Source organism: Mrakia frigida (genome assembly GCF_051309035.1).
Source record: "Mrakia frigida strain ATCC 22029 unplaced genomic scaffold BDY24scaffold_3, whole genome shotgun sequence".
Classification (NCBI taxonomy): Eukaryota; Fungi; Basidiomycota; class Tremellomycetes; order Cystofilobasidiales; family Mrakiaceae; genus Mrakia; species Mrakia frigida.
The window spans coordinates 1,057,895-1,079,872 of record NW_027481278.1 but is presented as its reverse complement, the minus strand read 5'-3'; the positions used below and the strand labels follow the sequence as shown (position 1 = coordinate 1,079,872).

The following is a 21,978-nucleotide window of genomic DNA, read 5'->3' as shown; positions in this document are numbered from 1 at the left end:
TCCTTTCGTCTCGGAACTCTTGGAGCAGGGTCAGATTTTCTTCGCTCTAATCGAAAAGGAAGCAGTCTTTGATCCCTCCTCTCCGCCCTCCCTCGCCATTGATGAGCTCGCTCGTCCTCCCTCCCTCCTCCCTTCGTTTCGTCTCGGCCGCCTCCCTCCGTCTGCATCGAGCTTGAACGCTCCCTTTGGGTATGCTTCGTTAACATAGAACCGTCTTCTCTCAAAGAAAAATTAAGAAAACGCGTTCCATCGGAGCGTAACCGGTCGCTTCGAGACGTCTATCGGCTGACTGAAAGCAAAGCCGCTTCGCCTTAGTTTTTGAGGGTGAGTACGCCTTTCTTTGATCTCACTCAATAGATGACTACTGATTGCTTGGTTTGGGTTGGTGATCCGATGTCAAAGCAGACACGGAAGCCTGGAGAAGAGGGTGAAAAGAGCGAGTTGGCTCAACCTCGTCCTTTCTGCCAACAACCACCACCTGCTCCTCCTTCTATCCCCACCATTTCCTACCAGCTAGACACTCGAATCACTATGTCTAGCATTGTTTACCTCGTCACTGTGAGTCTCTCTTCATACATCACTTGACCAAAGTCGTCGAGGAGAGCGACGCGTCCGACTGACCTTATCGTTGTTCTTCCTCACTCTCTAGGGATCCAACCGACCGGATGGAGTTGGATTCAACGCTGTTGTGGCTCTTCTCGCCCAGAGTCTCCTCAACCACGTCATCGCCGCTGTGAGAAACCCTGCAGGAGCCGAGGAGCTTCAAAAGATTGCTCAGGAAAACGAGCGACTCACCGTCGTGAAAATGGCATCGGATCTCGAGTCTGTGAAGGTGAGTTGAAGAGCTTCCTACCCAATATTCTCTACATGCTGACTCTCGAAATCTCGATGTGTACAGACCGCCTTCAACGAGGTCGCTGGCCTCCCTGTCGTTCGAGAGAACGGAATCGACGGGTTGCTGCTGAACGCTGGAGTTACCCTCTCTGGTGAGATCACTGCTAGTCAAATGTTAGTCTCCTTCCCTTTCCGTCTTTCTACCCTTTCTACAACTGACTTTCTCTCAATTTATCTTCCAGCGACACTCCTACCCTCCTTGCCGAACTCGAAGGCAACACTTTCGGACCCATGCGAGTCGCTCAAACGTTCCTCCCTCTCCTTCGACTCGGCAAGCAGAAGAAGATCTTCTACACGAGCTCCGTCATCGGATCCACTGAGCTGGCTGGGTAAGTCTATCTCTCCTCATCTTCTCATTCTGCAACGCCGACTCGATCTGACGCGTCGCTGCCTCGTTTCGTCTCTTCTTTCAGAGAAGGAGCTCAGCCAGGAGGGTTCACCGCCTATGGACTCAGCAAATCCGCTGGGAATCACTTCTTCAAGAGGCTCTACAACGAGATCGGAAAGAGCGAGAGCTTCACGATCGTTTGCTACCATCCCGTCAGTCCAATTCCCTCGGCTCGTTTCATCCTCTCTCGCAGCGAACTAACTTTTGGTTGCGTTCTCGCAGGGATACATCGCTACGAGCATGCTCAAGGGAGGTGTCAAAGCTGGAGATAGGATCGGGGACGTCGTGTTCGTGACTCCTGAGCAGGGAGGGAAATCAGCGTGAGTTTCGAGTCGCCCTCTCGGCGAACGACGAGCTGACCGACGTTCCGCTACTGTTCTTTACTCAGTGCGGATAACTTTATCGCTGGAGGTCACTCTGGGGAGTTCATCAACGAGGAGGGCAAGAATCTGCCTTGGTAGACGTCTCGGCTCGCAACCGAGACGCGTCGGAAGAGTTCGTTGGTAGATAATAGAGTGATACAGTAGAAGGTATTGCAAAACTTGCCCGCATCTGTCGAGAAAGAGGGAGTTGATTGCTCATAAATATATCAAAAACTACTCGTCATTCTCATCCCCACTCTCAATCCTCAGCCCTCCATCATCGTCGCTCCCCTCCGTCTCCTTGGGTCCACCTCGCAACTCGTCCCTCGCGTCTTCCCGCTGCTTCTTCTTCTGCTCCATCTTCTTGAGGACGGCGGTGGCGGAGTTGAAGATCCCTTGGGTTGAGGTTCCACAGCTGTTGAACGAAAACGAGAAGGAGGGAGGGATGGGTGTTAGTTCTGGGAGCGAGAGAGGAAGGAGAGGAAGAACGGAGGGAAGAGGAGACGTACGCAAAGCATTTCGGGTTCTTGGCGAATCGCTTGATGGCGCATCTGCACCAAACAAGAAAGAAGGAGGAACGAAGGTCAGTTTCGATCCGTAAAAACAAAAGGAGAGGGACGCGTCGAAGCGCTCGACTCAAAAACGAAGGAGCTCTTTACTCACGCAGAATCAAAGAAATGACCACACTTGGTGACGACGGGATCGGTGAACTCTTTCCTACAGATCAGACAAGCGAAGGGGATCTCCTCCTCGTCGTCGGAAACGTCGTCCCCAGCGAGTCGTTTGGCTTCCATCGTTTTGGCGTGTTGCTCGTCCATTTGCCAGCCGGAGAGGTAGTCGCCTCGCTACAAATTCACCATCGATAGTAAGGAGAGGAGGGAAAGGGAGAGAGAGGTGTCAGTATGAGGAACGAGAAGGAGTCGAAGGGGAAGGAGGGAGAAGAGAGGAAAGAGGGAAGACTCACGTCGTGCAGGAACTTGCAGGTGTCTCCGAAACCACACCAACCGGTTTCTGTTGATGGAAAAGAAGAGAAAGGGTCAGCTCAGGTCGATGGTAGGCGAGATAACGAGCGGGTACACACCTTTATAGTCCTTGCAGACATCAGGCTGGTAGTCGATAACGGTGATGGTTCGAATGTTGCTCGACGCCTTGACGGGACCGGCCTTGAACTTTGCTGATCCACCGTCCTCTCGCTGCTCGATGTGAGACTTGTAGGCTGCTGCTCCATGGTACATTCCATCGTCGGGGATTCCATCTTGAAGAGCGTCCTGATTGACGAAAGGAAAACGAGAAGGAGAGGTGGTCAGCTCGAGCTCTCCTTCCCTCCCTTCTTTCAGCTCCACCTTCGACCCCGTACTCACCTCAACAAGCTTAGCCCTCTTCTTCTTCTCCTCTTCCTCCTTGAAATCCGCATCCCAATCTAACCCACCCGTCACGTAGGATCTATCGTCTGCTTTGGCTCTTCCTGACGCCTTCCAGTTGACGTCCACTCCCTGATCGGTTCCGTCGTTCATGTCCTCCCTCTCCCAGTCCTCCTCCTTGCGCGATTTACGCTTGGTTCCTTGAACGAGAGGGTTGTAGACCGTCTTCTTGGTCGGTAGACGGACGGCGGAGGTGGAAGCTTCTGCTTGGGAGGAGGAGGAAGGACCGGAGGTGGAGTTGGAAGGAGGAGGAGGGGAGACTGAGCGTTGGCGAGCTGCTGGACGGGGTTTCGACTTCTTCTTGAAGAAGGTGACGGGAGGAGGATCGATGGCTGACGAAGAGGCTGAGGGGTCAGACATGGTGGATAAAAGTAGAAGGACGGAGAGAAGGAGGTTGAGACGGTTGGAGGACGAAGACGTCAAGCTGAAGGAAACGACAGAGCTCTTGACCTTTTTGGCTGACTGATCCGAAAGTGCTCTTCCTAACCACATCCTTCCTTTCGAAAACCTTCCATCGAGCTCACTCCCGTTCTCTTGAACTATTTTTCACTCTACTCATCTTCTCAACAAGGGCTGGATCCTCCAACAGGAGGCCGCGTTGAGCTCGTCCCCCCTTCCGACCTTGTTCTCCCTTCACCCCTCTCTCTTCTCGTTCTCTGATCCTCCCTGCCTCTCTCTCTCTCTCTCCTCTGACCTCAACCGTCCCCTCAAAAGCCTTTCTCCTCCTTCTCCTTCCCTTTCTCAAATATATATACCCCCAAGGGTCGTGGGCAGGACCTCTCTTCTCGCTCTCGAATGTCGGACTTCCCTTCCCCTCCTCGCTCCTTCTCCTCCTCCTCGAGCTCTTCGCTGGCAGCCGCTCTGGCGGATAATACCTCTCCTCCCACCACCCCTCCAACGAGGACCAGAGCTCTCTCGGACTTGCTGGCGAGGTACAAGGAGGACAGCGACGACGAGGATGCAGGGTTGGGAGGAGGGTCGCCTTCGCTGTCGAGGAACTTGAGTGATCCTACGAACAGAGGAGGAGGAGGAAGGAAGAGAGTCAAGTTGAACGACGTAGATGTGAGCTTGCTGGCTTTGGATTTAGGGAAATGGGTCAGTTCTCTCTGCTCTTGTTGTTGGTCTCGCTCTCGCGACGGCGCTCGATCCTCGTCGCTGACGGTCGCTCTTCTTCTCTCTTCCTTCTTCTCTCGTCTTCAGATCAATGGTTCGTCGGTTTCCTTCGCTTCCTTCTCGTCCCCTTCGGACGCGGCGTCCGCTCTTTTTCTTTCCAGCGTCCTCTCTAATCGTTGTTTAACCATTCCCTCTCCCGCTCCCTCTCTCTCTCCTCCTCTCCTCTCCTCCCCTCTCGCTCTCATCGTCACCAACTTCTCCTCCAAACCTTACCATCTCCTCTTCATTCCTATCAGCCAACCCCTCTCCCCAAGAAGCTCCCCTCGACCCCTTCTTCATCCCTCAACACGACCTTCTCCCCTCCCTCCCCATCCGCTCCTCCTCCTCGAACCATCAACAAACCGCCTCCTCCTCCTCAACCTCCTCCGAAACGTCCTCTCCCTCAACACCAACGCGGGAGGAACACGAGCAGGAAGCGAAGCAGCACCCTAGTGAAGGAGCGACGGACGCGACGGGAGGAGGAGTAGCGACTTGGAGAGGAAGTCCGAGAGGGAAGGTTCTGATACCCAAGAGAGCAATGAGAGATTGGGATGAGGGAGCTGAGGAGGCGGATGGGGAGACGGAGACGATGGGGATGGGGAGGTTGAAGCTTTGACACAACAACAACAACAACAACGACTTTGCTCGACGACTCGACACCGGCGACCCTTCCCTCCCGTCCCTCCGCTTCGAATCCCCTCTCAACCCAACCCCAAACTACCCACTCAACCCAACCCAACCCAATCAACTAGACGAAACCCAACAAACGAAAATCCCTAACGACCGAAACGACCGAAACGAAACCATCCAACGAACACCGCGACGACTCTCTCTCTCTCTCTCTCTCTCTCTCTCTCTCCTCTCTTTTAACTCCCTCTCCCCACCTAGCTTTTCTTCGGCTCCTCTACCCTACCTTTTTACCCACCTACGTTTGCACTCTCCCACGCATCAACTCAAACTGGAACAGCACAATGACAAAAAAACAACGGATTCGGTCGCTCTCGTTTCGGACTACTTCATGAGATTTCGTTTTGATAATTGATACCTCGTCTGATATAGTTACCCTTCTGCTTAGGTTAGTATGCTTTGAATCGGATTTGCTTGCTTGATGGGTATGAATCGCTACGCTGCTCGCTTGCTTGCGGAACGAAAGGAGAGAGGGAAAGAGACGCGTCCCGACTCGCAGGTTGTTCCTTCCCGGGTCGATACCGCTTGATCAAGCGCAAAACTGGACCATGGTAAGTCTATGTCTATTCGGGGGCAAATTTATGAGCTCGTAGAACCGAGAACAGGAAAGCGAGAGAGGCGAGACGCGTCCGTCCTTTCTCTCGTCCTCTCGTCTCGCCTCGTTCTCCCTTCCTCTCTCCTTCTCTCTCACTCAGTTCAAACTTTGCACCAGCTATCTATACCTCCATCTCCTGCTCACCCGCACCTCCTCCTCCATCCCTCCAAACCCTCCAAGCGTCCAACCCTTCCTCCAACTCCATCTTCCTTCGTCTTTTCTCTTCTCCCTCATGTTTCTTCTCCTTGTGCTTCTTCTCCCCCAACGCCGCCCACTCCCCAACCCTCCTCTTCGCTTCCTCCCAACTGACCCACTCCCTCCTCCGCTCGTCGACTTCCAAGAACGTCGTCGCGAGGGAGCTGACCTCGAGCGGGAAGAAGTGATACAGCGTTTTGGCGTCCGAGGTGGTCAGGAGCGGGAGGGTTGGTGGAGAGGGAGAGGAGGGGAACGGTCGGGAGATGATGCCGGCTGCAAAAAGAAGAGAGAAGAGGGTTAGAAAGGAGGACGGGAGAGGAGAGGAGACGACGACGACGAGACGACGACGAGAACGAACCTTCCTCTCCTGCTTCTCTACGAGCCGCTTCCGCTAGGGATTCGTTCAGTTTATGCTCCCATCCTCCTTTGGGGACTTTAGAAACCATTAAAAAAACATAGGGACGAAGAGAGCGAAGGAGAAGAGAGTGAGAAACGAAGACGAAGCGAAGGAAGGAAGGGAGGTCAGCTCGAGCTTCGACTCCTCCTCCGTTCGAGAGGAAGAACGCACGAATCCAAAGCAAAGGATGTTTCCTAGAGGAGACCATGAGGATCTCGTCCGTGTTGGGGTTGTAAGGGATCGCGACGCATACGACTCGGAGCGATTGGGAGGAGGGGGACATGTTTGAAGGAAGGTGAGAGTTGGGAGGAGAACGAAACGAACGAAGGAGGAGGATGACGTTCGGAGAGTTCGGAGTCAAAATCGGGCAGGATGAAGATTTCGAAGAAGAGGTTGATGGATGAGGCTGAGGAAGTATTAATTTTCGGGATGAATAGATTTGAGTCCGGGTCCGTTGTTCATTTTCGGAAGGGCGCCGAAGAAGGAAGCTCAACGGAGGGCTGAACAAAAGGTCAACTTCAAACGTCGACCTTCCTTCTTTCTTTCCCTTTGCTACGTCTACTCGAAGGGGGAAATGGTTTGTATAAGGTGAATCTGAGCTCTTAAATCTCTAGTAACCACGAAGCTAAAAACCTTCCTCTCCCTGCCAGACGACGAACGACTCTCTTCCTCCTCCTCCCCCCTTCCTTCCTCCTCCTCCTCTTCGGCTCCGGATCCCTCCTCCTCCCCTCCCACCCCATCCTTCCAACCCCTCTCCATCTCATCCCTCCTCCCTCCTCTCCTCAATCACCTTCCCACCCGGCTCATCACCCTCACGCTCTTCCTCCCTTACCTCGGATCCTCGACCATCTCAACCTCTCCTCCTCCAACTCCAACTCCAACTCAACTTCACCTCAATCCCACAACCTCGCAACCCTTACTTCCCTCTCTCAATGCGTCTCTTCGAATCGAGAGTTCTGTAAACAAGGTCAAACGAACGTGATCCTCCTCTCAGCGCTGGATTTCGAAGGAGCAGAGTTCGGAGGATGGACTGGAGGCGAGGCAGTTTGGGCGGCCAGTGTGCTGAGGAGCGCGAAGGCTTTGGGCTATTCGGTCTTGTTTACGATGGGGTTGCGGGAGACGAGGAGGTTCTATGAGGTGCTGGGAGAGTTTGTGAAAGGTGAGTTGGAACGAGAGCAGGGGAGAGAGAGCCAACGCGTCTTGTTCTCGAGCGGTTTGTTGACATTTTCGTGGGTTTTCAGTGGTGATCGTGGAACCTCCTCAATCGTTCGAGTGCTTAGCGGATACTAAAGGGTGCACCAGAACCGAAGAGGACGCTCGAAGGGATGCGGAGAGACGAGACGACGAGGATCACCTCGACGCGTCGTCGTCGGACATCACTCCCTTCCTACGAGGCGGGATCCCAGCTTGGAAGGTACGTCTCTGTTCTCTCTCCTTTCCCTTTCACTACCTCGTAACCTCCTCTCCTTCTTCGACTCACTCGTTCTCTCTTCTCAGGTCTTCGCGTTCCATTTCTGGAGCGACCCCCAGAACCCTCTCGGACCCTCCTGGACGCTCTCTCCCGAACCTTACCACCTCTCGGGCCCTTCTCTCGAAGACGCTACTCCTTTCGGATCCGGAGGACGAGCGAAACTGGAGACTCTGCTCAAGAGCTGGTCCGGAGCGTTCCAATCAGGCTGGAGAGGAGCCGTCGGGGCGGGGAAGCTGGAGGATAGGACGAACAACTTCTATCTCGGGTACTCGATAGAGGATGTTTGTATGAAGGTGAGCTCTTTCTCGTCCTCCTTTCTCGCTTTCCTTGGATCTCTGAGGTTTTTTCACGTGTGATCCGAGCTCGACGCGTCTCGTCCTAACCCTCTCGCTCACTTCCTTCCTCGTTTTCTTCCAGAACCCCTACCTCCCTCCCTCCGAACGAAAACCTCAAGCCTTCCTCTTCGCCAAACACTCGTGGTTCTTCTCCAACTCTCAATACGCCTGGTCGGACGACATCCTCGAGTCCACCGTCGATCGATTCAACCTGACGTTGCTTTCGGCGTGTATCCACGACAAGACGACGGTGATTCCGAAGGCAATCACGTGGCTGGGGAGTAGCTTGCCTCAGGAGGAGTTCTTGAAGACTGTTGGGGAGGGGGTGGTGCTGGTTGGGGTGGGAGGTGAGTTTTTCTTTTTTTTTGAAGGGGAGAGAGAGAGACGACGCGGAAGGGGTTGGGTTGGTTCGGACTGACGCGTTGAGTTGGGCTCGGTTTTGCTTCATTGATGCAGATCCACCACTTTCGCCTTCGCCGTATGATGCTCTTGTGAGTGCCATTGCTTCCTCGCCTGAGATCGCGTCCGATTCCGATTCGTCTCGTTCTCGAGCTGACTTTTCGACCTCTTCTCTTCGCACAGTGTCTCGGTTCGCTCTCCCTTCCTCCTTATTGCGTCCTAATATTATCACTTGGTCCCTCTAACCTATCCTTCGTCCTTTTCGTCAATTCTCTCAGGCGTACCCTTGTTCGTCGTCCCTTTCCTGTTCCCTTCTCCCCGCCTTTCTTCCCGCCCTCCAACTCACACCTACCGTCCCTCCTCTCCCCTTCCCCTCCTTCCCAAAGCATCAACCCCATCCTCTCCTACTCCTCCGACTCCCCTCTCGACCGCACCCAATGGTACTCCCAACAAAACGCCCTTCGGTTCTTCGACCCTCCGTTCGTGTACAACGTTCATCGCTCGGACAAGCAGGGGTTCCTCGATGCCGTTCAGAGTGCGATGGACAACCCTATGGAAGGGAGGTTCGTACCGGAGCATATGAGGGAGGAGGAGATGAGGGAGAGGGTGAGGGTTTTGGTGGAGGGAGGGGAGAGGTGGTGAGTTGCGAAAGAAAGAAAGAGGGACGGAGAGGATGATAAGAGGGAGGGTGCTGACTGGGGTTGCTGGGTTTTGACAGGTACGGACGAGCGAAAAAGTTGTTGAAGGAGAGGAAGACGAGTGGGGAGGGAGAGGTGAGTTCTCAGTCTGGGGGTCGTTCGGAGAACGAAAGAGAGGCGGAGAGACGCGTCCTCGAGCTTGGAACTGACTTCGAATCAAACGCTCTTCGTTCTTTCGTTCGTTCGATGCAGCTGTTCGTTCTCTAGAGCTGCGTCTACCCGCGTTTATTTGTTTATCAACTATCTACTTTTTCTTATATGTATCGCACGCAGATTGTACTTCGCTGGCTTGCTTCTTGAGCTCGTCGAGCTCACTTCTTTCTCCCTTCGGTTTAAGCTCGAGAGCGTCACGACAGCGACCTACTTCAAGGGCAGCTCAGTTCTGTATCTAAGCCCTTTTTTTTTGTCGTGGGATTTGCAGTTCGTTTTAGTCTCGAGAACAAAGCAACCATGGTGTATCGTAGAGAGACCCTAACAAAACAGAAACACCTCCTCACTTCTTCGAAAAGAAGCTCCCGATCGAAGTCTGACCCGTCGGCGGCTTCTTCGCAACAGGCGCTGGTTTCGGTTTCGCCAGAGGCTTCTTCTCCTTCTCCTTCTCCTTCTTCTCGTCGTTGGCGGTGGTCGTCGCCGTCGAGGAGGTTGAAGTCGAGGGTTTGGGTTTGGGTTTGGGTTTCGATTTGGTAGGTGCTGGAGCGGGGGCTTCTTCGTCGGAGGCTGTGGAAGGGTAGAGGGTAGTTGAGAGAAGGAAGGAAGAAAGGGGAGCAGAGAGGAGGGAAGGCAGGGTGTGAGCGTGGGAGTCGACGCGACGAAGGAGAGGAGGAGAGAGAGGGAGGGACGAGACGAACTGTAGTAGGATTCCTGTTCCGAGACATCTTGCTCAACTGAATGAGGAGAGCGAAATAACGGGTCACGATCAGTATCGAACCGATCTTCACGTCCGTTCGGAAGATCAGAGCTCGGAGGCAAGGACTCACCCTCGTACCCTCTCGCATTCTTCCCCTTCACCGTCTTCACCACCCTCCTCACCTTCCTCAGCCGACCCTGCTCGTCCCTCTTCTCCTCCTTCTTCGCCTTCTTCTCCTTCGCAGCAGCAGCAGCAGGCTTCTTCGCCTTCGAACTACTCGTCCCCGACGCGTCCTCGTCCTCGTCGTCCTTCTCGTCCTCCGAATCGATAGCGACCTTCTTGGTCTTGAAGTTGGGCTTAAAGTTGGGCACGAGCTTCTTCTTGGGTTTCCCGACGACAGGTTGGGCTTCCTCCTCGATGTCGGAACTGTCTGAAACGGCGATTTCCTTCGTTTTCGACGAGCCAGCTAACCCGAAGGAAGAAAGAACGAGTCAGCTTCGACTCCTCTCCCTCCCTCCCTCTCTCCTCTTCCCTCGCTCCGAACGATGTCGTCGAAACTCACAAGTCGAAGCAGCAACAGCCTTCCCCTTCCCCTTCCCCTTCTCCTCCACAACCTTATCCTCCCCGTTCTCATCCACGTCCATATCGTCCCACATCATCTCCTCCAACCCTTTCAACTCCGCATCGATCTCGGCCTGGTTCATCTGCTTCTTCTTGGGCTTAAAAACGATCTCCTCCTCGTCCTCGTCCTCGGAGAGAACGACTCGAGATTTGGGTTTGGCTTTGAAGGAGGATTTGGCGACGGGAGGCGAAGGAGGAGGAGGAGGAGGAGCTGGTTTGGAGACGTTGACGGTGGTGGATTTGGAGGATCCGCCTGTTGGGGAGGATTTTCGTTTGAGGGTCGTCTTTGGAGCAAGGCGAATAAAGAGCGAAGAGGTCAGTTTAATGAGTTCGAGTTTTCGAGCTAGCGAGCTCGAGAACCAAAGCGAAAAGAGGGAAGAAAAACAAAAAAAACGACGAAGCTCACCTTCTTCTCCTCCTTCTGCTCCTTCGACAGATTCTTACTAAAGTCCAACGTCCCAGCTACCATCTTCTTAGCAGGCTTCAGTTTATCCGGAGCAGTAGGAGCAGCTTCCTTCTCCTTCTCCTTCCCTTTGCCCTTGACTTCAGGAACGACAGCGGCGACCTTCTTCGACGACGAGGTGGACGCGACTGCTGAAGTTGAGCTCGTCGAGGCGATGGATGGAGAGACCGAAGTTCCGTAGATGGCTGGACGGTAGTACTTGGGATGTGAGCGGAGGAGGTTGGAAGGGGCGATGAGGGTACTCGGGTCCTGGAAGGAAGCGAAGAGAGAGAGAGGGAGGGAGGGAGGGAGGAGAAGGTGAGCTGAAGGAAGGGAAAGGGAGAGGAGGAGAAGGAAGGGGAAACGAACGCGAAGGATCCCTGGAGCAAGAGAGTAAACGTGCTGAGAGAGAGTAGCTTGGATGAAGAGGGCTTTCTTCTCTTCATACACACGAAAACGCAAACAAAGCAAGCCAAAAGATCAGCTCGAGCCTTGAGCGAGAGAACAAAAGAAAGGGAAGGAAGGAAGGAAGGAAAGTCCAAAGCTCACCTTCGACATCCTCCTCCGTGCACAAAACCACTCCCATTCTCGTCGTTGCCTTCCCTCCCTCGTCTTCTCCAGCACCTTGAGAAGCATCCTGCTCGTCTACGTCCATCGCATCCGAAGGGGGAGGAAGCAGAGTTCCAGTGAGGATCCAAGTGGGATGGCAGGAGGAAGGGTTGGAGGAATGGAAGTTAGCGAGTTGACTGAATCATGTCGTTGAAACCAAAGAGAAAGCGAGTGAGCTTTGGATTTTGTTCGAGCAGGAGAGAGGGAGAAGATGATATTACGTCTTAGCCTCGTTAACGTTGATGCCACGCTCGCGAGAGAGCAGTCGAAAGGTCATCTTTAGGGGAAGGGAGGGAAGGGAAGGACGCGCGTGAGCTTTGGAGTGAAAGAAACGAAACGAAGCTCGAAGGCAGAAGACTCACCGTCTTGAGATCTTGACCAATCCATCGTTGGAGGAAGTCCTGAGTCTCGTCCATCGCTGAAGAGAGAGAGAGAGCTGAAAGGGAAAGGGTGGAGGGTGACGGCTGGAGAGAGGAAGGAGCTCGAGCTTCGAGCCTCGAAAGTCGCGAGCTCGATTCGGCTGTCAAGGCGACGAGTCCTGTCGTTCAAGTTTTCAATTTCGTTCTTTCTCTTTCGAAGGCCCTGATTGAGAAAGCTGCCATAGCACAACTCAGACGGTTCACAGATTTACAGAAAGGCGTGTAAGGTTCGTCATTTAAGATCTTACTCGTCGTCTTCGTCCTCCTCTTCCTCCTCCCCACTCTCCTCCTCCTCAGCATCCTCTCCCTCAGCACCTTCTCCCTCCTCAACTTCCTCCTCAGCTTCCTCCTCGCTCTCATCTCCCTCCACCGGCTTCCCCAGCATCTTCAGCACCTTCTTCGCTCGACGCTGCTTCTCCTCGTTGTCGACCACGGCGAGAGCGGTGGTGGCCGTTTCGGCGAGGGACTGGGTGAAGAATTCAAAAAATTAGGACGAGAGTTATGTCAGTTTGGGTGGATGGGTGGAGGTGGGTGCGCAAGAGGGAGGAGGGAGTGGGAGGAAAGGGAAGAAAGAGAGAGAGGGAGGGAGAGCGACGAACCTCTCGAGCAGCAGGAGCTTTCACGCTTGTCAGGTAGGCAAAGGCGGTGTTAAAGTAGCGGGTTGGGAGCTGGTGAGAATGAGCACAGAGAGGAAGAAAGGTTAGTTCGAGAGGTGTGGGTCGTGAATTGTACGAGGAAATGAGACGAGACGAGATCTCGACGCGTCTCTCCAGAAATTCCACCACCTCCCCATCCTCCTCTTCTTCCTCCCATCCTATCTCAACCCAATCTCCCCAACCACTGTACTCTCAGCCTCCAAGAGCTCAAAAATCCATCCAAAAAGCCCCAAAAAACTCACCTGTCCCTCCTCACAAACCCACCTCCCCAACCAGCCCTCCCTGGCCTTGTTGAACTTCCACCTCTCCCCGGTCACTCCATCCCCCTTCTTGGCCTTCCCATCCCTGAACGCCTTCTTCTTATCCGCGTACTGCTTGGCCGTCAACTCGAACGCCGCGTCGGGAGGAGTGAAGTCGGATTGGAACAGAGGATTCTGGTGCTGGGCGGCCCAGGGGTCGGCGGGGAGAGGGTGGTTGGACTTCATGGATTTGGAAGGTTTGGTAGGGACGGGGCGGTAGACGGGGGAAGGGTTGAAGCGGAGGTAGAGGGTCGCGTAGAGGAGAGCTGGGAGGGAGGTAGAGGGGAGGGAGGGGAGGGAGGTGAGCTCGTCAGGGCGGCCGTAGGAAACGTGCAAGAGACAAGAGACGAAGACAGAATAAGAAAGTTGTTACTTACCTAATCGAGCACCTTCACTGATCTCCTTATCCTGTTCTATATCCTCCTTGGAAGGCAGGAACTCTCCGTTAACCTTTGTTGGCTTCGAAGGAACAGCAGCGACCTCCTTCTTCTCCTTCTTGGGCAGCTCAGACGTCGACGCTTCTCCCTCTCCCTCTCCCTCCACAGCCAGAGTCGATCCCGAAGGCTCTCCTCCGTTGGACGACTCGGTAGGCTTCTCCTCTTCTACGACGACCTTGACCTTCTTGGGAGCAGCAGCTTCAGCGGCAGCAGCGTCGGCAGCTCGTTTCCTCTTATCGGGTTTCGACTTCTTGGTCGGAGCGTTGTTGGAGGGAGCGTTGAGGTTAGTGGAACGGGAGGGCATGGTTTGAGAGAAGAAGAAGAGAAGAGCAGTAGTGCGAAAAAAGGGTTGATGGGCGTTGGGAGAGAGGGAGAGAAGAGAAAGGGAGGGAAGAACAAGAATTTGGGAAAGGCTTTTTGGGCTGAGGAACTTTCCTTGACCTCAAACAACCACTCCCTTCCCTCCTTCCGAAACTCGTGAGCAAATCTCTATCTTCTTCTTTGGGAGTATAGTTCAAAGGCTAACCTTCAACTTTGTCTGCAGAACTCAAGATGCGTGAACTGAAATTTCACGAGAAGAAGCTGTTGAAGAAGGTCGACTTCTTGAACGTCAGTCCCTTCCTTCCTTTCTTTCGTCGAGCTCCCTTGTCGAGCGAAGAAGCTCATCCCTGCTCTTTTATGGGGCCTACTTATAGTACAAGCAAGATTCCAACCTCCGAGAAGTCAAGGTTCGTCCTTATCTCTCCTTATTCTCCTTCTAGAGCTCTTTAGAATCGAGCTCAGCTCAAAGCTCACCTTTCCTTTCCTTCCTTCCCTTCTCTCTTCCTTCTCTCAGGTCATGCGACGCTACCACATCCAAGATCGAGAAGACTACCACAAGTGCGACCCATATGCCCTACTACCTTACTTCTTATCTCTCTAAACTCACCAACACTTCCCGCTTCCTTCTCACCAGGTACAACAAACTCGCCGGCTCCCTTCGAGGACTCGCCCACCGCCTGTCCCTCCTCCCCGCCGCGGACCCTTACCGCTCCGAAATGGAAGGCCAGGTACTGAGCAAACTCTACGACATGGGTCTCATCAACCTCGAGAGCAAGATGTCGGACGTGGAGCACAAGGTTACCGTCTCGGGGTTCTGTAGGAGGAGGTTGGCCGTCGTGGCGTGTAGGATGAGGATGGCGGAGACGGTTTCGTCGGTGAGTCTTGCAAGCCCTCTCTGTCTTTGTGTCAGAATCGTTTGAGGGTTGGGTTGTTGGTGGGTAGGAAAGGAGAAGACAGGGAGCTCGAGCGATTTTTCTTCCTATCTTCGTTCGAAAACGCGTTTCAAACCTCACCCTCTCTCTTCTTTCGCTTTTTCGTCCCTCAGGCCGTCAAGCTCATCGAACAAGGCCACATCCGAGTCGGACCTCAAGCCGTGAACGATCCAGCCTACCTCGTCACCCGATCCATGGAGGATTTCGTCACCTGGGTCGATACCAGCAAGGTCAAGAGGACGGTGATGACTTACAACGACGAGGTGAGTCGAGCGCTTTTCTCGTCTCTCTTCTCCCTTCGTTCCTTTTTGATGTTCAGGTTTCTGACCATGAACTTCTATCGTCGTTTCGTTTATTACTCGGTTTGGAATCGCAGCTGGACGACTTCGACCTTCTCTAGAACCCTTCCCGTCCATCCTCTCGTACTCCTCGCGTCGCTCCGTCCCCTCCCCTCCCATCTTTCTTCGCATACCCTCCTCTCAAACCCTTTATACCCTTACCCGTCTGCTTGTACTTCTACACCCTACACACCAACACCATCATCTTTATCTCATCATTTTTTCCTCTTCTTGTTCTCGACCACGTTGCTTTCGGCGTCCGCGCTCGATCTTTCCTGAAACCTCGTTCTTGCCCAGAACACTCTCGGCCTCCTCCTTCCCCTCCAACCATCATGACCTCGTCCTCCTTCAACGCAGACCTTCTGAGCGACGACAGTACAGGAGGGAAGAATTTTGACCTGTTGGTGAAGAACGGGCTGGTTGTTTCTGCGAGCGGAAGAGGGTGAGTCCAAGGAAAGGAGGAAGGGGAGATAAGACCAGCGTCAAGCTGTTTATGACTTACCAGGACCTCGCCCTCTCCGACTCTCAGATCTTGGACGTGATGATCGCTGGGAGGAAGCATGGAGTGACGATCTTGCTGCATGCGGAAAATGGCGATATCATCGAGTGGTTGACGGAGAAATTGGAGAAGCAGGGGATGACGGGTGAGTTCGAACGACTCTCTTTTTCTTCGTCGATGAAGGAGGAGACGTGCCGCTTTCCGTGCTCCTACTGACAACCGAATCGCATCGTCCCTCCAGACCCAATCCATCACACCCACTCCCGTCCTCAGATCGTCGAAGCAGAAGCAGCCAGTCGAGCCATCGTCCTAGCCGAACTCGTCCAAAGTCCTCTCGTTCTCGTTCACGTTTCCGCTGGAGGAGCAGCTCTGGCGATTCGAGACGCTCAAGGGAGGGATCTACCGATCATGGGAGAGACGTGTCCTCAGTACCTGTTCCTCAGTGAGTTCTCTCACACGGATCGTCTCGGTCTGAGGACGAGCTGACTTTCGAAACCGAATCGTTCCGTTCCAGCGCACGACGATCTCACACGCTTCGCTCCTCCGAACGTTTTCGAGAACTCGAAACACGTCTGTTCGCCTCCACCAGGTCCGGATGGGACTGATCAGGAGGCTATTTGGAGGTGAGTTCGTCTTTCTCTTCCCTCCCTTTCAAGTCTGACCTCGTCGCGTCGTTTTTTTTCTCCCTTTCCAGAGGTCTTCGAAACGGCACCTTCCAAATCTTCTCGAGTGATCACTGTCCTTACATCTACGACGACAAGAGAGGGAAGATGCTCGGACTTACTGCTGGAGTTGCTGAGACGAATGGGACGAGCGGAGGGGAGAAGGACGGGTCGTCGAAGGAGAAGGAGAAGAAGGGGAACTTCAAGTACATTCCCAACGGTGCGTTCCCCCTCTCTTTTCTCCTCCTCAGTTGTGTTCGATGTAGCTGAACCGTTCTTTTTACTGTTGTGATCTACCAGGCTGTCCTGGAATCGAAACTCGTCTCCCTCTCCTCTTCTCCGATGGAGTCGAGAAGGGGAGGATCACGCCGGAGAAGTTTGTCGAGGTCACGAGCACAAACGGTGAGTCTCTCTCCTTCTTCCCTCCTTTCCCATGCTCCAAACTCACTTCTCAACACTTCATTTTCGCATTCAGTCGCGAAGCTGGTGAGTTCTCGTCCCGACTCTTCGTTCATCTCGACCTCGAAGACGCGTTTGACCCGTTCTCTCTTTTTCTTCTCGTTCAGTACGGTCTCTACCCTCACAAAGGAACTCTCCAACCCGGTTCCGACGCCGATATCACCATCTGGTGGCCCAAGAACGCTCTCGATCCTTTCAGACTCAAAAACGACATGCTCCACCACTCTGTTGATTGTTCGTCTCTTAATTCCTCTTCCTTTCTGTCCCGTCTCTTTTCTTACTCCCCCCTCTGCCCTTGTTTCCTCCAGACACACCCTACGAAGACCACCTCTTCACCAACTGGCCTCGCCACACGCTCGTTCGAGGGAAGGTCGTCTGGTCCGAGGGGGAGTTGACGATGGACAAGCCGGGATGGGGAAAGTTTGTGAAGAGAGGGAAGAGTTTGATGGGGAAGGAGGTGAGAGGGGGTGGGATGGAGAAGGATGTGAGGAGGGTTGCGGACTGGTTGGAGGTTTGAGCTTGACGAACTGGAAGGGTTGGACGGTTGATTTTGGGGGTTTGGATCTTTATGCGGTTTACGATGTGGGACACGTCGTTCGAAAGGAAGAGATTTGAGCATTCGACGAGAATCTTTCAAACTCGATCGATTTACCTACGAGCATCGTGTTAAACTACCTATCTATCAGCTTCCCGAACTCTCCGTCCCTCGAATTGAACGAAACGACGCCTCCTCCCTCCCCCTTCTCAACCAGAGCTCCTTCCTCCTCCCGACCCACCCAACCTCACCAGCTCTTCCTCCACCTCCTCCTCCACCCTCCTAAGCCCGTTTGCCTCCCACCGGCCCCAGACGAAGCCCACGATCAATGCCACGCATCCTCCGAACCCGACGAGTCCTCCAGCGAAGGCGAAGATGGGTGAGAAGAAGGCGGAGGGGAGAAAGGCGGAGGAGGTTGTGAGAGCTAGAAGGAGGAGGAGGGCACTGTGAAGCAGATCGAGAAGGGAAGAAGGTCAGCGACGAAGAACGGAGGAGGAGAGAGAGAGAAGAGAGAGAAAGATGGACGCGGCAAGCGAACGAACCAAGGGACCAGATAGAACATCGACTTTGCCTGAGGAGCATGGACGATCCGGTGATGCCTAACGAGGGTATGCAGCTTTGTGAGAGTGTTTTGAGTTTGAGAAAGGGAGATGAACGTCCGTAAGGGAGTCGACGACGAAGCTGACCCTCCTGAGCCCGTCGACGACGACGGGGATTCCCCTCTTGAATCCTCCGTTGCATAGGGCTGTTGTTGAGTCGACGAAGACGGGTCGTAGAGGTCTGTATGAGAGTTGGTTTTGGTGTTGGTTGAGGAAGGAGGAGGAACGATGATGAACTTGGCTCGAAGACCGAAGTGATCTGAGTAGGAAAAATCATGACCGGGGACGAGCTGATCGAGGACGACTTCGGATTCTACGCATTTCAAGGTGGGGAAGAGGAGGTGGTGAGGTGGTGTTGAAGAGGAGGAGGAGGTGGAAGGGAGGAGGTCGTCGAGGAGGGAGGAGTAGCGAGATGGAAGGGTCGGACCTCGATGAAAGATGTAGTCAAGTCGTTTGCCGAACTTCCGTTGAACTTCGGGAGGGATGTTCTTGCCTGCTGTCCAGGTGTTAAGCGGAGCTGAGATTCGAGTGAGAACAAAGCGAGTAAGACGCGTCAGTTTCGACGCGTCGAGAACGAAGAGAAGAAAGCCGAACGAAGACTTCGACTCACAGTCTACCGTCATTCCGTCGACCTCCATACCTTCCCTAGCATTCGAGCATGATCCTTCGTGGTCAGGTCCATCAGAATGAGACTCCTTCCAGGCGTCCACAACGGCTCCATGGTCTCGAAGAATGTCGTACGGGAGCTCGTCGGATTGAACGTTGAAGTCTCCTCCCTGAGCGAGAGAAGCCAAAAACAACACGTTAGTTTCGTCTCTATCCCTTGTAGAAAAATGCGAAGTGAAAATCTTCAGAAGAAAGCTCACGATGATGACGTATCGACCTTGAGAAGAAGCCCTCCGAATTTCGTTCGACAACCTCCAGGCTTGACTCGATCTGTACGAGTTCCCTAGCTCGTATCCCTCAGGACCTCCAGCGTGCATCTAGCACACAGAAACCGACAAAGATGGGACGAAGAAACGGTCAGCTCGAGGGCGAAGAGGATTGGACGACGAGCTCTGAGCTCGAGCTCGAGCTCGAAGGGCCAAACACACGAGGGAGAGACGTACATGAGTGGTGAAAACCTCAACCTCTCCCAAACTAGGATGCTCTATCACGATGCTACCAGCAGCTTTGTTGACGAAGAAATCTCCGAACCCTAGAGGGCGGCCTGTGAGATGGTAAGGGATCGTGAGGGAAGAGAGGAGGGGATGACGAGAGAGGATGGCGAGACCTGATCCGAGAGCTCCCCTGCAGCAAGACGAATTTAAGATGAAAGTCAGTCAAGAGCTATACTATCTCCATCTCGATCTGAGAGCATACAAGGAGAAGACTGACGTGAAGAAGAACTTTGTGAAGGGGAGGACGGATCGAACTCGATCTCGGACGTGGTCGAAGTCTTCGTGAACCCAGATCTCCTGCAGAACGACGAGGTCGTACTGAGGCGAAGAAGCGAGGACGTCTGCTATAGCCTGCAAAGCTCAGAAGAGGTCGGAGTCAGCCTCGACGTGAAGAAAGGACAGCGAGGAAAGGGCAGAGGGAGGAAGGGAAGGAGGAGCTCACACGGATCCTCTCGTGTCTGAACTTGGAGACAGGCTTGAGCGCCCTACAACGCGAAAAAGAGGTCAGTCTAGGCCACGAGAGGTAACAATGGGGGTGAAGCTGAACTCACCAGCAGTTCAAGCTCAATATTTGGAGTTCTGCAGGAGAGGAGCTCATCGTCGTTGCGACCTCAAGAAGACTTGAATTTGGGTGAGCTCACACTCCTTTCCCTCCAACCACTTCAGTCTCTCCACCTTCAGATCTTCAAAAAAATGGCCGAAATCACTTACCATGGATACTATCGATACACAGACATCATCTTTGAAGTGAGTACGACGACCTCTGCGTTTCTGACCGTCTGCTAGAGCTTCAAACGTCGATTGACCTTCGCTCCTTCTACCCGCTCCCTTCCTCCCTTCCCCATCTCCACCCTCCAGTGGCCCAAACACTTGCCTGACGATGTGAGAATTTCCCCTGCCTCTTTCGGAGATCACTTCGGCTTAACCTGAACTTTCCTTCTCTAGCAACTTCAACCTCTCAGAGCTTTTCTGAACGCTGAAGCCTTGACGGACGTCGACTGTCCTCTTCGCCTCCCTGGAGCGGATGGTCTCGAGCTCTTCATCGGTTCGTTTCTGCTTCTCGTGGTCCGATCTGCTCCAGGGACACGAAGCTGATCTTCCTCTTTACTTGGACCTTGCAGGAGAATGGCCAAACGGACACAAACGCTTCCTCCTGTCTTCGAAACAGCTCGGTCAGTTCAATCACGCTCTCTCCCTCACTCCCTCTCTCTCGTCTTCTTCCCCTTCGACCTCAACTCACAACTTCCCTCTCCAACTTTCAGAGTTCATCCGCTACTACCTCTACCAAAGTGGAATGGTCGACGTTCTCATCTCCCTCCCTTCCTTCGCCTACCTGATCCACGCCGACGAAATGAAGGCAGTCGAACCTATCATCCTCCGAGACCAACTCTCCCTTCGTAGGGTTCTACGCGACCTGGACAAGTCGAACAAACGCATCAAGAAGGGAACCCCCGAGTCGAGGATGACGGATGTCCAGAGGGAGTTGGAGGAGATTCGAGGGAGGTGGGACACGGCGAAGAAGGGAGGAGGAGGAGTGTTTTTGGCGGTTGATTTCGAGAGGTGAGTTTCTTTCGTTGTGTCAAGTCCTCGAGGTAGGGAAGGTAGGATCTGGCACTGACCTGTTGTTGCTTTATGTTCGACAGTTGGGAGATGGATCACAGCGTGAGTCGGCTCTCGCTCGTTTCTTCTCATCGTTCGCCTCGCTGTCCTGAAAGACTCGCCCTCTTTCTTTTCCCGCTCAGATCGTCACTGAATGGGGATACGCTGGTGTTCGATGGGTTCCTATGAAGGATGGGTCTGGAGGAGTCGAGGAAATGAGGGAGGAGGGCCATCTGATGTGAGCTGAGTCGCGTCTCTTCTTTTTCGACGACGTCAACGTTCGAACACGTTGCTGACCGAACCGACCTCCTCTTGATGCTTTAAAATGCAGTGCGGAAGACTACAAACGCTACCGAAATGGCAAATACGTTCCCAATAACACCGACGTGAGTCCTCAACCTTCGTTCTTGATCTCGAGCGACGCGTCTTCCCAACTTGACCTCTCCCTCTTAACACTCATTCGACGACCGCCCAGTACTACCGCTTTGGGACATCAGAAAGGATCAGAACTCTTCCTCTCTTCCGTTCAGCCCTCAAGGATCTCGTCGAGAAGTGGTCGTCGTTCTCGTCCGAGGAAGGTGGAGGACCGCTCTACCTCGTCCGTTCACTCACTGCCTCTCTCGGTCTTCCTTTCCTTCCGCCCTTCTTCGATTCACTAACCCACTCCATCCTCGTCTTCGTCAACAGATCTTCCACGACACCACCTCCGACCTCTCCTACCTCTCCCTCTCGTCCATCGACATCTCGACGATGCAAATCAACCTCCTCTCTCCCTCCCACCTTCCTTCGCCACCCAAACCCTCCGAGGGACCGGCGAAGAAGGTCTTTGCGCTGGATACGAAGGGAATGTACGAGAGCGTGATCAAGACGGCTGGAACCAAGACGGAGAAAAGGTCGTTGGAAACGATGGTTGCCGATTTGGGATTCGAGGAAGCAGAGAAGTTCCATAACGCTGGGAATGACGCACACTGGACGCTCAGCGCGTTTGTGAAGATGGTAGAGGTTGGGAAGGGTGGGAAGGTTGTGCTGGTGAGTCTTCATTCGTCGAGAGCGGAGGGAACGCAGAGTCGAAACTGACGCGACGCTGACTCTGCGATCGCTTTTCAGACCTTTACCGAATAAGGAGGTGCCCTCTCTATCATTCTCGTGCTCCCTTTGTACCTACAGTAAGTCGTATTTCCAGACTTTTGCCTCTTCAAAGAGAAACGCCGGCTTAACTGACGCGTCTCTCCTTCTTCTCCTTCTTTCTTGCGTCAGTGTCCCATACCCTATGTCTGCCGTCTCTCTTAGCTCAATTATTTACAACCTTCTCACCAGTACCCATTTCGATCTTCTACCCATGCTTCTGCCTTCTTCGTCTTCGATACCTTTCTCCGCTCGATCCAACGCCGTTTCTACTCCCTCTCACGGCCACCTCTTGCCTTTCTACAACCTCCACTTTGTTCCCAGTTAGTGTCCCTTCGAGAGCATGGGAGGTTTATCCACAACCTTGAACGAAGGGGAGAACGAGATGGAGTGAACGACCGGTTTTTCAGCAACTCTTGTCCACG

The 21,978-nt window shown here is 53.6% G+C and overlaps 10 protein-coding genes across 10 annotated transcripts; 5 read left to right on the top strand and 5 right to left on the bottom strand.

The window, feature by feature from the left end:
• Nucleotides 1-531: 531 nt before the first annotated feature.
• On the top strand, nt 532-1,743 carry BDY24DRAFT_432970 (uncharacterized protein; the record flags this gene model as incomplete). The annotated part of the gene is made up of 7 exons (XM_076644101.1): nt 532-558; nt 650-832; nt 899-1,008; nt 1,077-1,223; nt 1,308-1,434; nt 1,505-1,602; nt 1,671-1,743. The coding sequence occupies 7 exons, from the start codon at nt 532-534 to the stop codon at nt 1,741-1,743; spliced, it is 765 nt and encodes a 254-aa protein (XP_076500482.1).
• Nucleotides 1,744-1,845: 102 nt separating this feature from the next.
• Nucleotides 1,846-3,469, bottom strand: BDY24DRAFT_377463 (uncharacterized protein). The gene is made up of 6 exons (XM_076638780.1): nt 3,006-3,469; nt 2,726-2,912; nt 2,609-2,655; nt 2,308-2,489; nt 2,154-2,195; nt 1,846-2,059 (listed from the first exon to the last, which is right to left on the bottom strand). The coding sequence occupies exons 1-6, from the start codon at nt 3,423-3,425 to the stop codon at nt 1,879-1,881; spliced, it is 1,059 nt and encodes a 352-aa protein (XP_076500481.1). The 5' UTR covers nt 3,426-3,469; the 3' UTR covers nt 1,846-1,878.
• Nucleotides 3,470-5,412: 1,943 nt separating this feature from the next.
• On the bottom strand, nt 5,413-6,388 carry BDY24DRAFT_377461 (NUDIX hydrolase). The gene is made up of 3 exons (XM_076638779.1): nt 6,263-6,388; nt 6,053-6,127; nt 5,413-5,967 (listed from the first exon to the last, which is right to left on the bottom strand). The coding sequence occupies exons 1-3, from the start codon at nt 6,372-6,374 to the stop codon at nt 5,621-5,623; spliced, it is 534 nt and encodes a 177-aa protein (XP_076500480.1). The 5' UTR covers nt 6,375-6,388; the 3' UTR covers nt 5,413-5,620.
• A 231-nt stretch (nt 6,389-6,619) lies between these two features.
• On the top strand, nt 6,620-9,399 carry BDY24DRAFT_377459 (uncharacterized protein). Its single transcript, XM_076638778.1, has 9 exons — nt 6,620-6,679; nt 6,742-7,250; nt 7,333-7,505; nt 7,589-7,855; nt 7,980-8,244; nt 8,354-8,388; nt 8,480-8,486; nt 8,575-8,584; nt 8,683-9,399. Exons 1-9 carry the CDS (start codon nt 6,666-6,668, stop codon nt 8,936-8,938), a joined length of 1,536 nt encoding a protein of 511 aa, XP_076500479.1. The 5' UTR covers nt 6,620-6,665; the 3' UTR covers nt 8,939-9,399.
• Nucleotides 9,231-11,995, bottom strand: BDY24DRAFT_166016 (DNA polymerase subunit Cdc27). Its single transcript, XM_076636210.1, has 9 exons — nt 11,876-11,995; nt 11,735-11,790; nt 11,454-11,650; nt 11,274-11,344; nt 10,869-11,174; nt 10,404-10,746; nt 9,972-10,271; nt 9,843-9,878; nt 9,231-9,711 (listed from the first exon to the last, which is right to left on the bottom strand). Exons 1-9 carry the CDS (start codon nt 11,927-11,929, stop codon nt 9,488-9,490), a joined length of 1,587 nt encoding a protein of 528 aa, XP_076500478.1. The 5' UTR covers nt 11,930-11,995; the 3' UTR covers nt 9,231-9,487.
• Nucleotides 11,996-12,068: 73 nt separating this feature from the next.
• On the bottom strand, nt 12,069-13,686 carry BDY24DRAFT_377449 (uncharacterized protein). The gene is made up of 4 exons (XM_076638777.1): nt 13,265-13,686; nt 12,831-13,153; nt 12,532-12,600; nt 12,069-12,398 (listed from the first exon to the last, which is right to left on the bottom strand). Exons 1-4 carry the CDS (start codon nt 13,626-13,628, stop codon nt 12,177-12,179), a joined length of 978 nt encoding a protein of 325 aa, XP_076500477.1. The 5' UTR covers nt 13,629-13,686; the 3' UTR covers nt 12,069-12,176.
• A 60-nt stretch (nt 13,687-13,746) lies between these two features.
• On the top strand, nt 13,747-15,173 carry IMP3 (snoRNA-binding rRNA-processing protein IMP3). The gene is made up of 7 exons (XM_076636208.1): nt 13,747-13,801; nt 13,869-13,933; nt 14,020-14,052; nt 14,160-14,203; nt 14,280-14,520; nt 14,691-14,840; nt 14,954-15,173. The coding sequence occupies exons 2-7, from the start codon at nt 13,877-13,879 to the stop codon at nt 14,975-14,977; spliced, it is 549 nt and encodes a 182-aa protein (XP_076500476.1). The 5' UTR covers nt 13,747-13,801; nt 13,869-13,876; the 3' UTR covers nt 14,978-15,173.
• Nucleotides 15,044-17,150, top strand: BDY24DRAFT_165958 (uncharacterized protein). The gene is made up of 8 exons (XM_076636209.1): nt 15,044-15,559; nt 15,656-15,856; nt 15,929-16,037; nt 16,109-16,296; nt 16,377-16,478; nt 16,552-16,562; nt 16,643-16,769; nt 16,844-17,150. The coding sequence occupies exons 1-8, from the start codon at nt 15,409-15,411 to the stop codon at nt 17,050-17,052; spliced, it is 1,098 nt and encodes a 365-aa protein (XP_076500475.1). The 5' UTR covers nt 15,044-15,408; the 3' UTR covers nt 17,053-17,150.
• Nucleotides 16,786-19,434, bottom strand: ISC1 (inositol phosphosphingolipid phospholipase). Its single transcript, XM_076638776.1, has 8 exons — nt 19,381-19,434; nt 19,272-19,314; nt 19,047-19,180; nt 18,779-18,959; nt 18,536-18,652; nt 18,280-18,445; nt 17,613-18,186; nt 16,786-17,514 (listed from the first exon to the last, which is right to left on the bottom strand). The coding sequence occupies exons 1-8, from the start codon at nt 19,425-19,427 to the stop codon at nt 17,280-17,282; spliced, it is 1,497 nt and encodes a 498-aa protein (XP_076500474.1). The 5' UTR covers nt 19,428-19,434; the 3' UTR covers nt 16,786-17,279.
• A 55-nt stretch (nt 19,435-19,489) lies between these two features.
• Nucleotides 19,490-21,695, top strand: BDY24DRAFT_377438 (uncharacterized protein). The gene is made up of 11 exons (XM_076638775.1): nt 19,490-19,576; nt 19,688-19,711; nt 19,775-19,874; nt 19,951-20,001; nt 20,092-20,389; nt 20,473-20,491; nt 20,572-20,666; nt 20,760-20,814; nt 20,904-21,026; nt 21,116-21,457; nt 21,536-21,695. Exons 1-11 carry the CDS (start codon nt 19,523-19,525, stop codon nt 21,548-21,550), a joined length of 1,176 nt encoding a protein of 391 aa, XP_076500473.1. The 5' UTR covers nt 19,490-19,522; the 3' UTR covers nt 21,551-21,695.
• Nucleotides 21,696-21,978: the final 283 nt, after the last annotated feature.

Coding starts and splice junctions, on each gene's coding strand:
- BDY24DRAFT_377463 (XM_076638780.1), bottom strand. CDS start 3,425: ATGTCTGACCCCTCAGCCTCTTCGTCAGCCATCGATCCTCCTCCCGTC. Junction 2,656..2,725: donor TGTCTGCAAGGACTATAAAG/GTGTGTACCCGC, acceptor TTCCATCAACAG/AAACCGGTTGGTGTGGTTTC. Junction 2,196..2,307: donor GGTCATTTCTTTGATTCTGC/GTGAGTAAAGAG, acceptor TGTTTGGTGCAG/ATGCGCCATCAAGCGATTCG.
- BDY24DRAFT_377461 (XM_076638779.1), bottom strand. CDS start 6,374: ATGTCCCCCTCCTCCCAATCGCTCCGAGTCGTATGCGTCGCGATCCCT. Junction 6,128..6,262: donor ACATCCTTTGCTTTGGATTC/GTGCGTTCTTCC, acceptor TGGTTTCTAAAG/TCCCCAAAGGAGGATGGGAG. Junction 5,968..6,052: donor TAGAGAAGCAGGAGAGGAAG/GTTCGTTCTCGT, acceptor TTCTTTTTGCAG/CCGGCATCATCTCCCGACCG.
- BDY24DRAFT_377459 (XM_076638778.1), top strand. Junction 7,506..7,588: donor GCGGGATCCCAGCTTGGAAG/GTACGTCTCTGT, acceptor CTCTCTTCTCAG/GTCTTCGCGTTCCATTTCTG. Junction 7,856..7,979: donor TAGAGGATGTTTGTATGAAG/GTGAGCTCTTTC, acceptor GTTTTCTTCCAG/AACCCCTACCTCCCTCCCTC.
- BDY24DRAFT_166016 (XM_076636210.1), bottom strand. CDS start 11,929: ATGGACGAGACTCAGGACTTCCTCCAACGATGGATTGGTCAAGATCTC. Junction 10,272..10,403: donor GGCTGTTGCTGCTTCGACTT/GTGAGTTTCGAC, acceptor TCGCCGTTTCAG/ACAGTTCCGACATCGAGGAG. Junction 9,712..9,842: donor GGAACAGGAATCCTACTACA/GTTCGTCTCGTC, acceptor ACCCTTCCACAG/CCTCCGACGAAGAAGCCCCC.
- BDY24DRAFT_377449 (XM_076638777.1), bottom strand. CDS start 13,628: ATGCCCTCCCGTTCCACTAACCTCAACGCTCCCTCCAACAACGCTCCG. Junction 12,601..12,830: donor GGGTTTGTGAGGAGGGACAG/GTGAGTTTTTTG, acceptor CATTCTCACCAG/CTCCCAACCCGCTACTTTAA. Junction 12,399..12,531: donor AAGCTCCTGCTGCTCGAGAG/GTTCGTCGCTCT, acceptor TTCTTCACCCAG/TCCCTCGCCGAAACGGCCAC.
- IMP3 (XM_076636208.1), top strand. CDS start 13,877: ATGCGTGAACTGAAATTTCACGAGAAGAAGCTGTTGAAGAAGGTCGAC. Junction 14,053..14,159: donor CCAACCTCCGAGAAGTCAAG/GTTCGTCCTTAT, acceptor TCCTTCTCTCAG/GTCATGCGACGCTACCACAT. Junction 14,841..14,953: donor TGATGACTTACAACGACGAG/GTGAGTCGAGCG, acceptor TTGGAATCGCAG/CTGGACGACTTCGACCTTCT.
- BDY24DRAFT_165958 (XM_076636209.1), top strand. CDS start 15,409: ATGACTTACCAGGACCTCGCCCTCTCCGACTCTCAGATCTTGGACGTG. Junction 16,038..16,108: donor GATCAGGAGGCTATTTGGAG/GTGAGTTCGTCT, acceptor CTCCCTTTCCAG/AGGTCTTCGAAACGGCACCT. Junction 16,297..16,376: donor CTTCAAGTACATTCCCAACG/GTGCGTTCCCCC, acceptor GTGATCTACCAG/GCTGTCCTGGAATCGAAACT.
- ISC1 (XM_076638776.1), bottom strand. CDS start 19,427: ATGAGCTCCTCTCCTGCAGAACTCCAAATATTGAGCTTGAACTGCTG. Junction 19,315..19,380: donor ATATTGAGCTTGAACTGCTG/GTGAGTTCAGCT, acceptor TTCGCGTTGTAG/GGCGCTCAAGCCTGTCTCCA. Junction 19,181..19,271: donor TCAGACACGAGAGGATCCGT/GTGAGCTCCTCC, acceptor TGAGCTTTGCAG/GCTATAGCAGACGTCCTCGC.
- BDY24DRAFT_377438 (XM_076638775.1), top strand. CDS start 19,523: ATGGCCGAAATCACTTACCATGGATACTATCGATACACAGACATCATC. Junction 19,875..19,950: donor TGGTCTCGAGCTCTTCATCG/GTTCGTTTCTGC, acceptor TGGACCTTGCAG/GAGAATGGCCAAACGGACAC. Junction 21,027..21,115: donor GTGGAGGACCGCTCTACCTC/GTCCGTTCACTC, acceptor CTTCGTCAACAG/ATCTTCCACGACACCACCTC.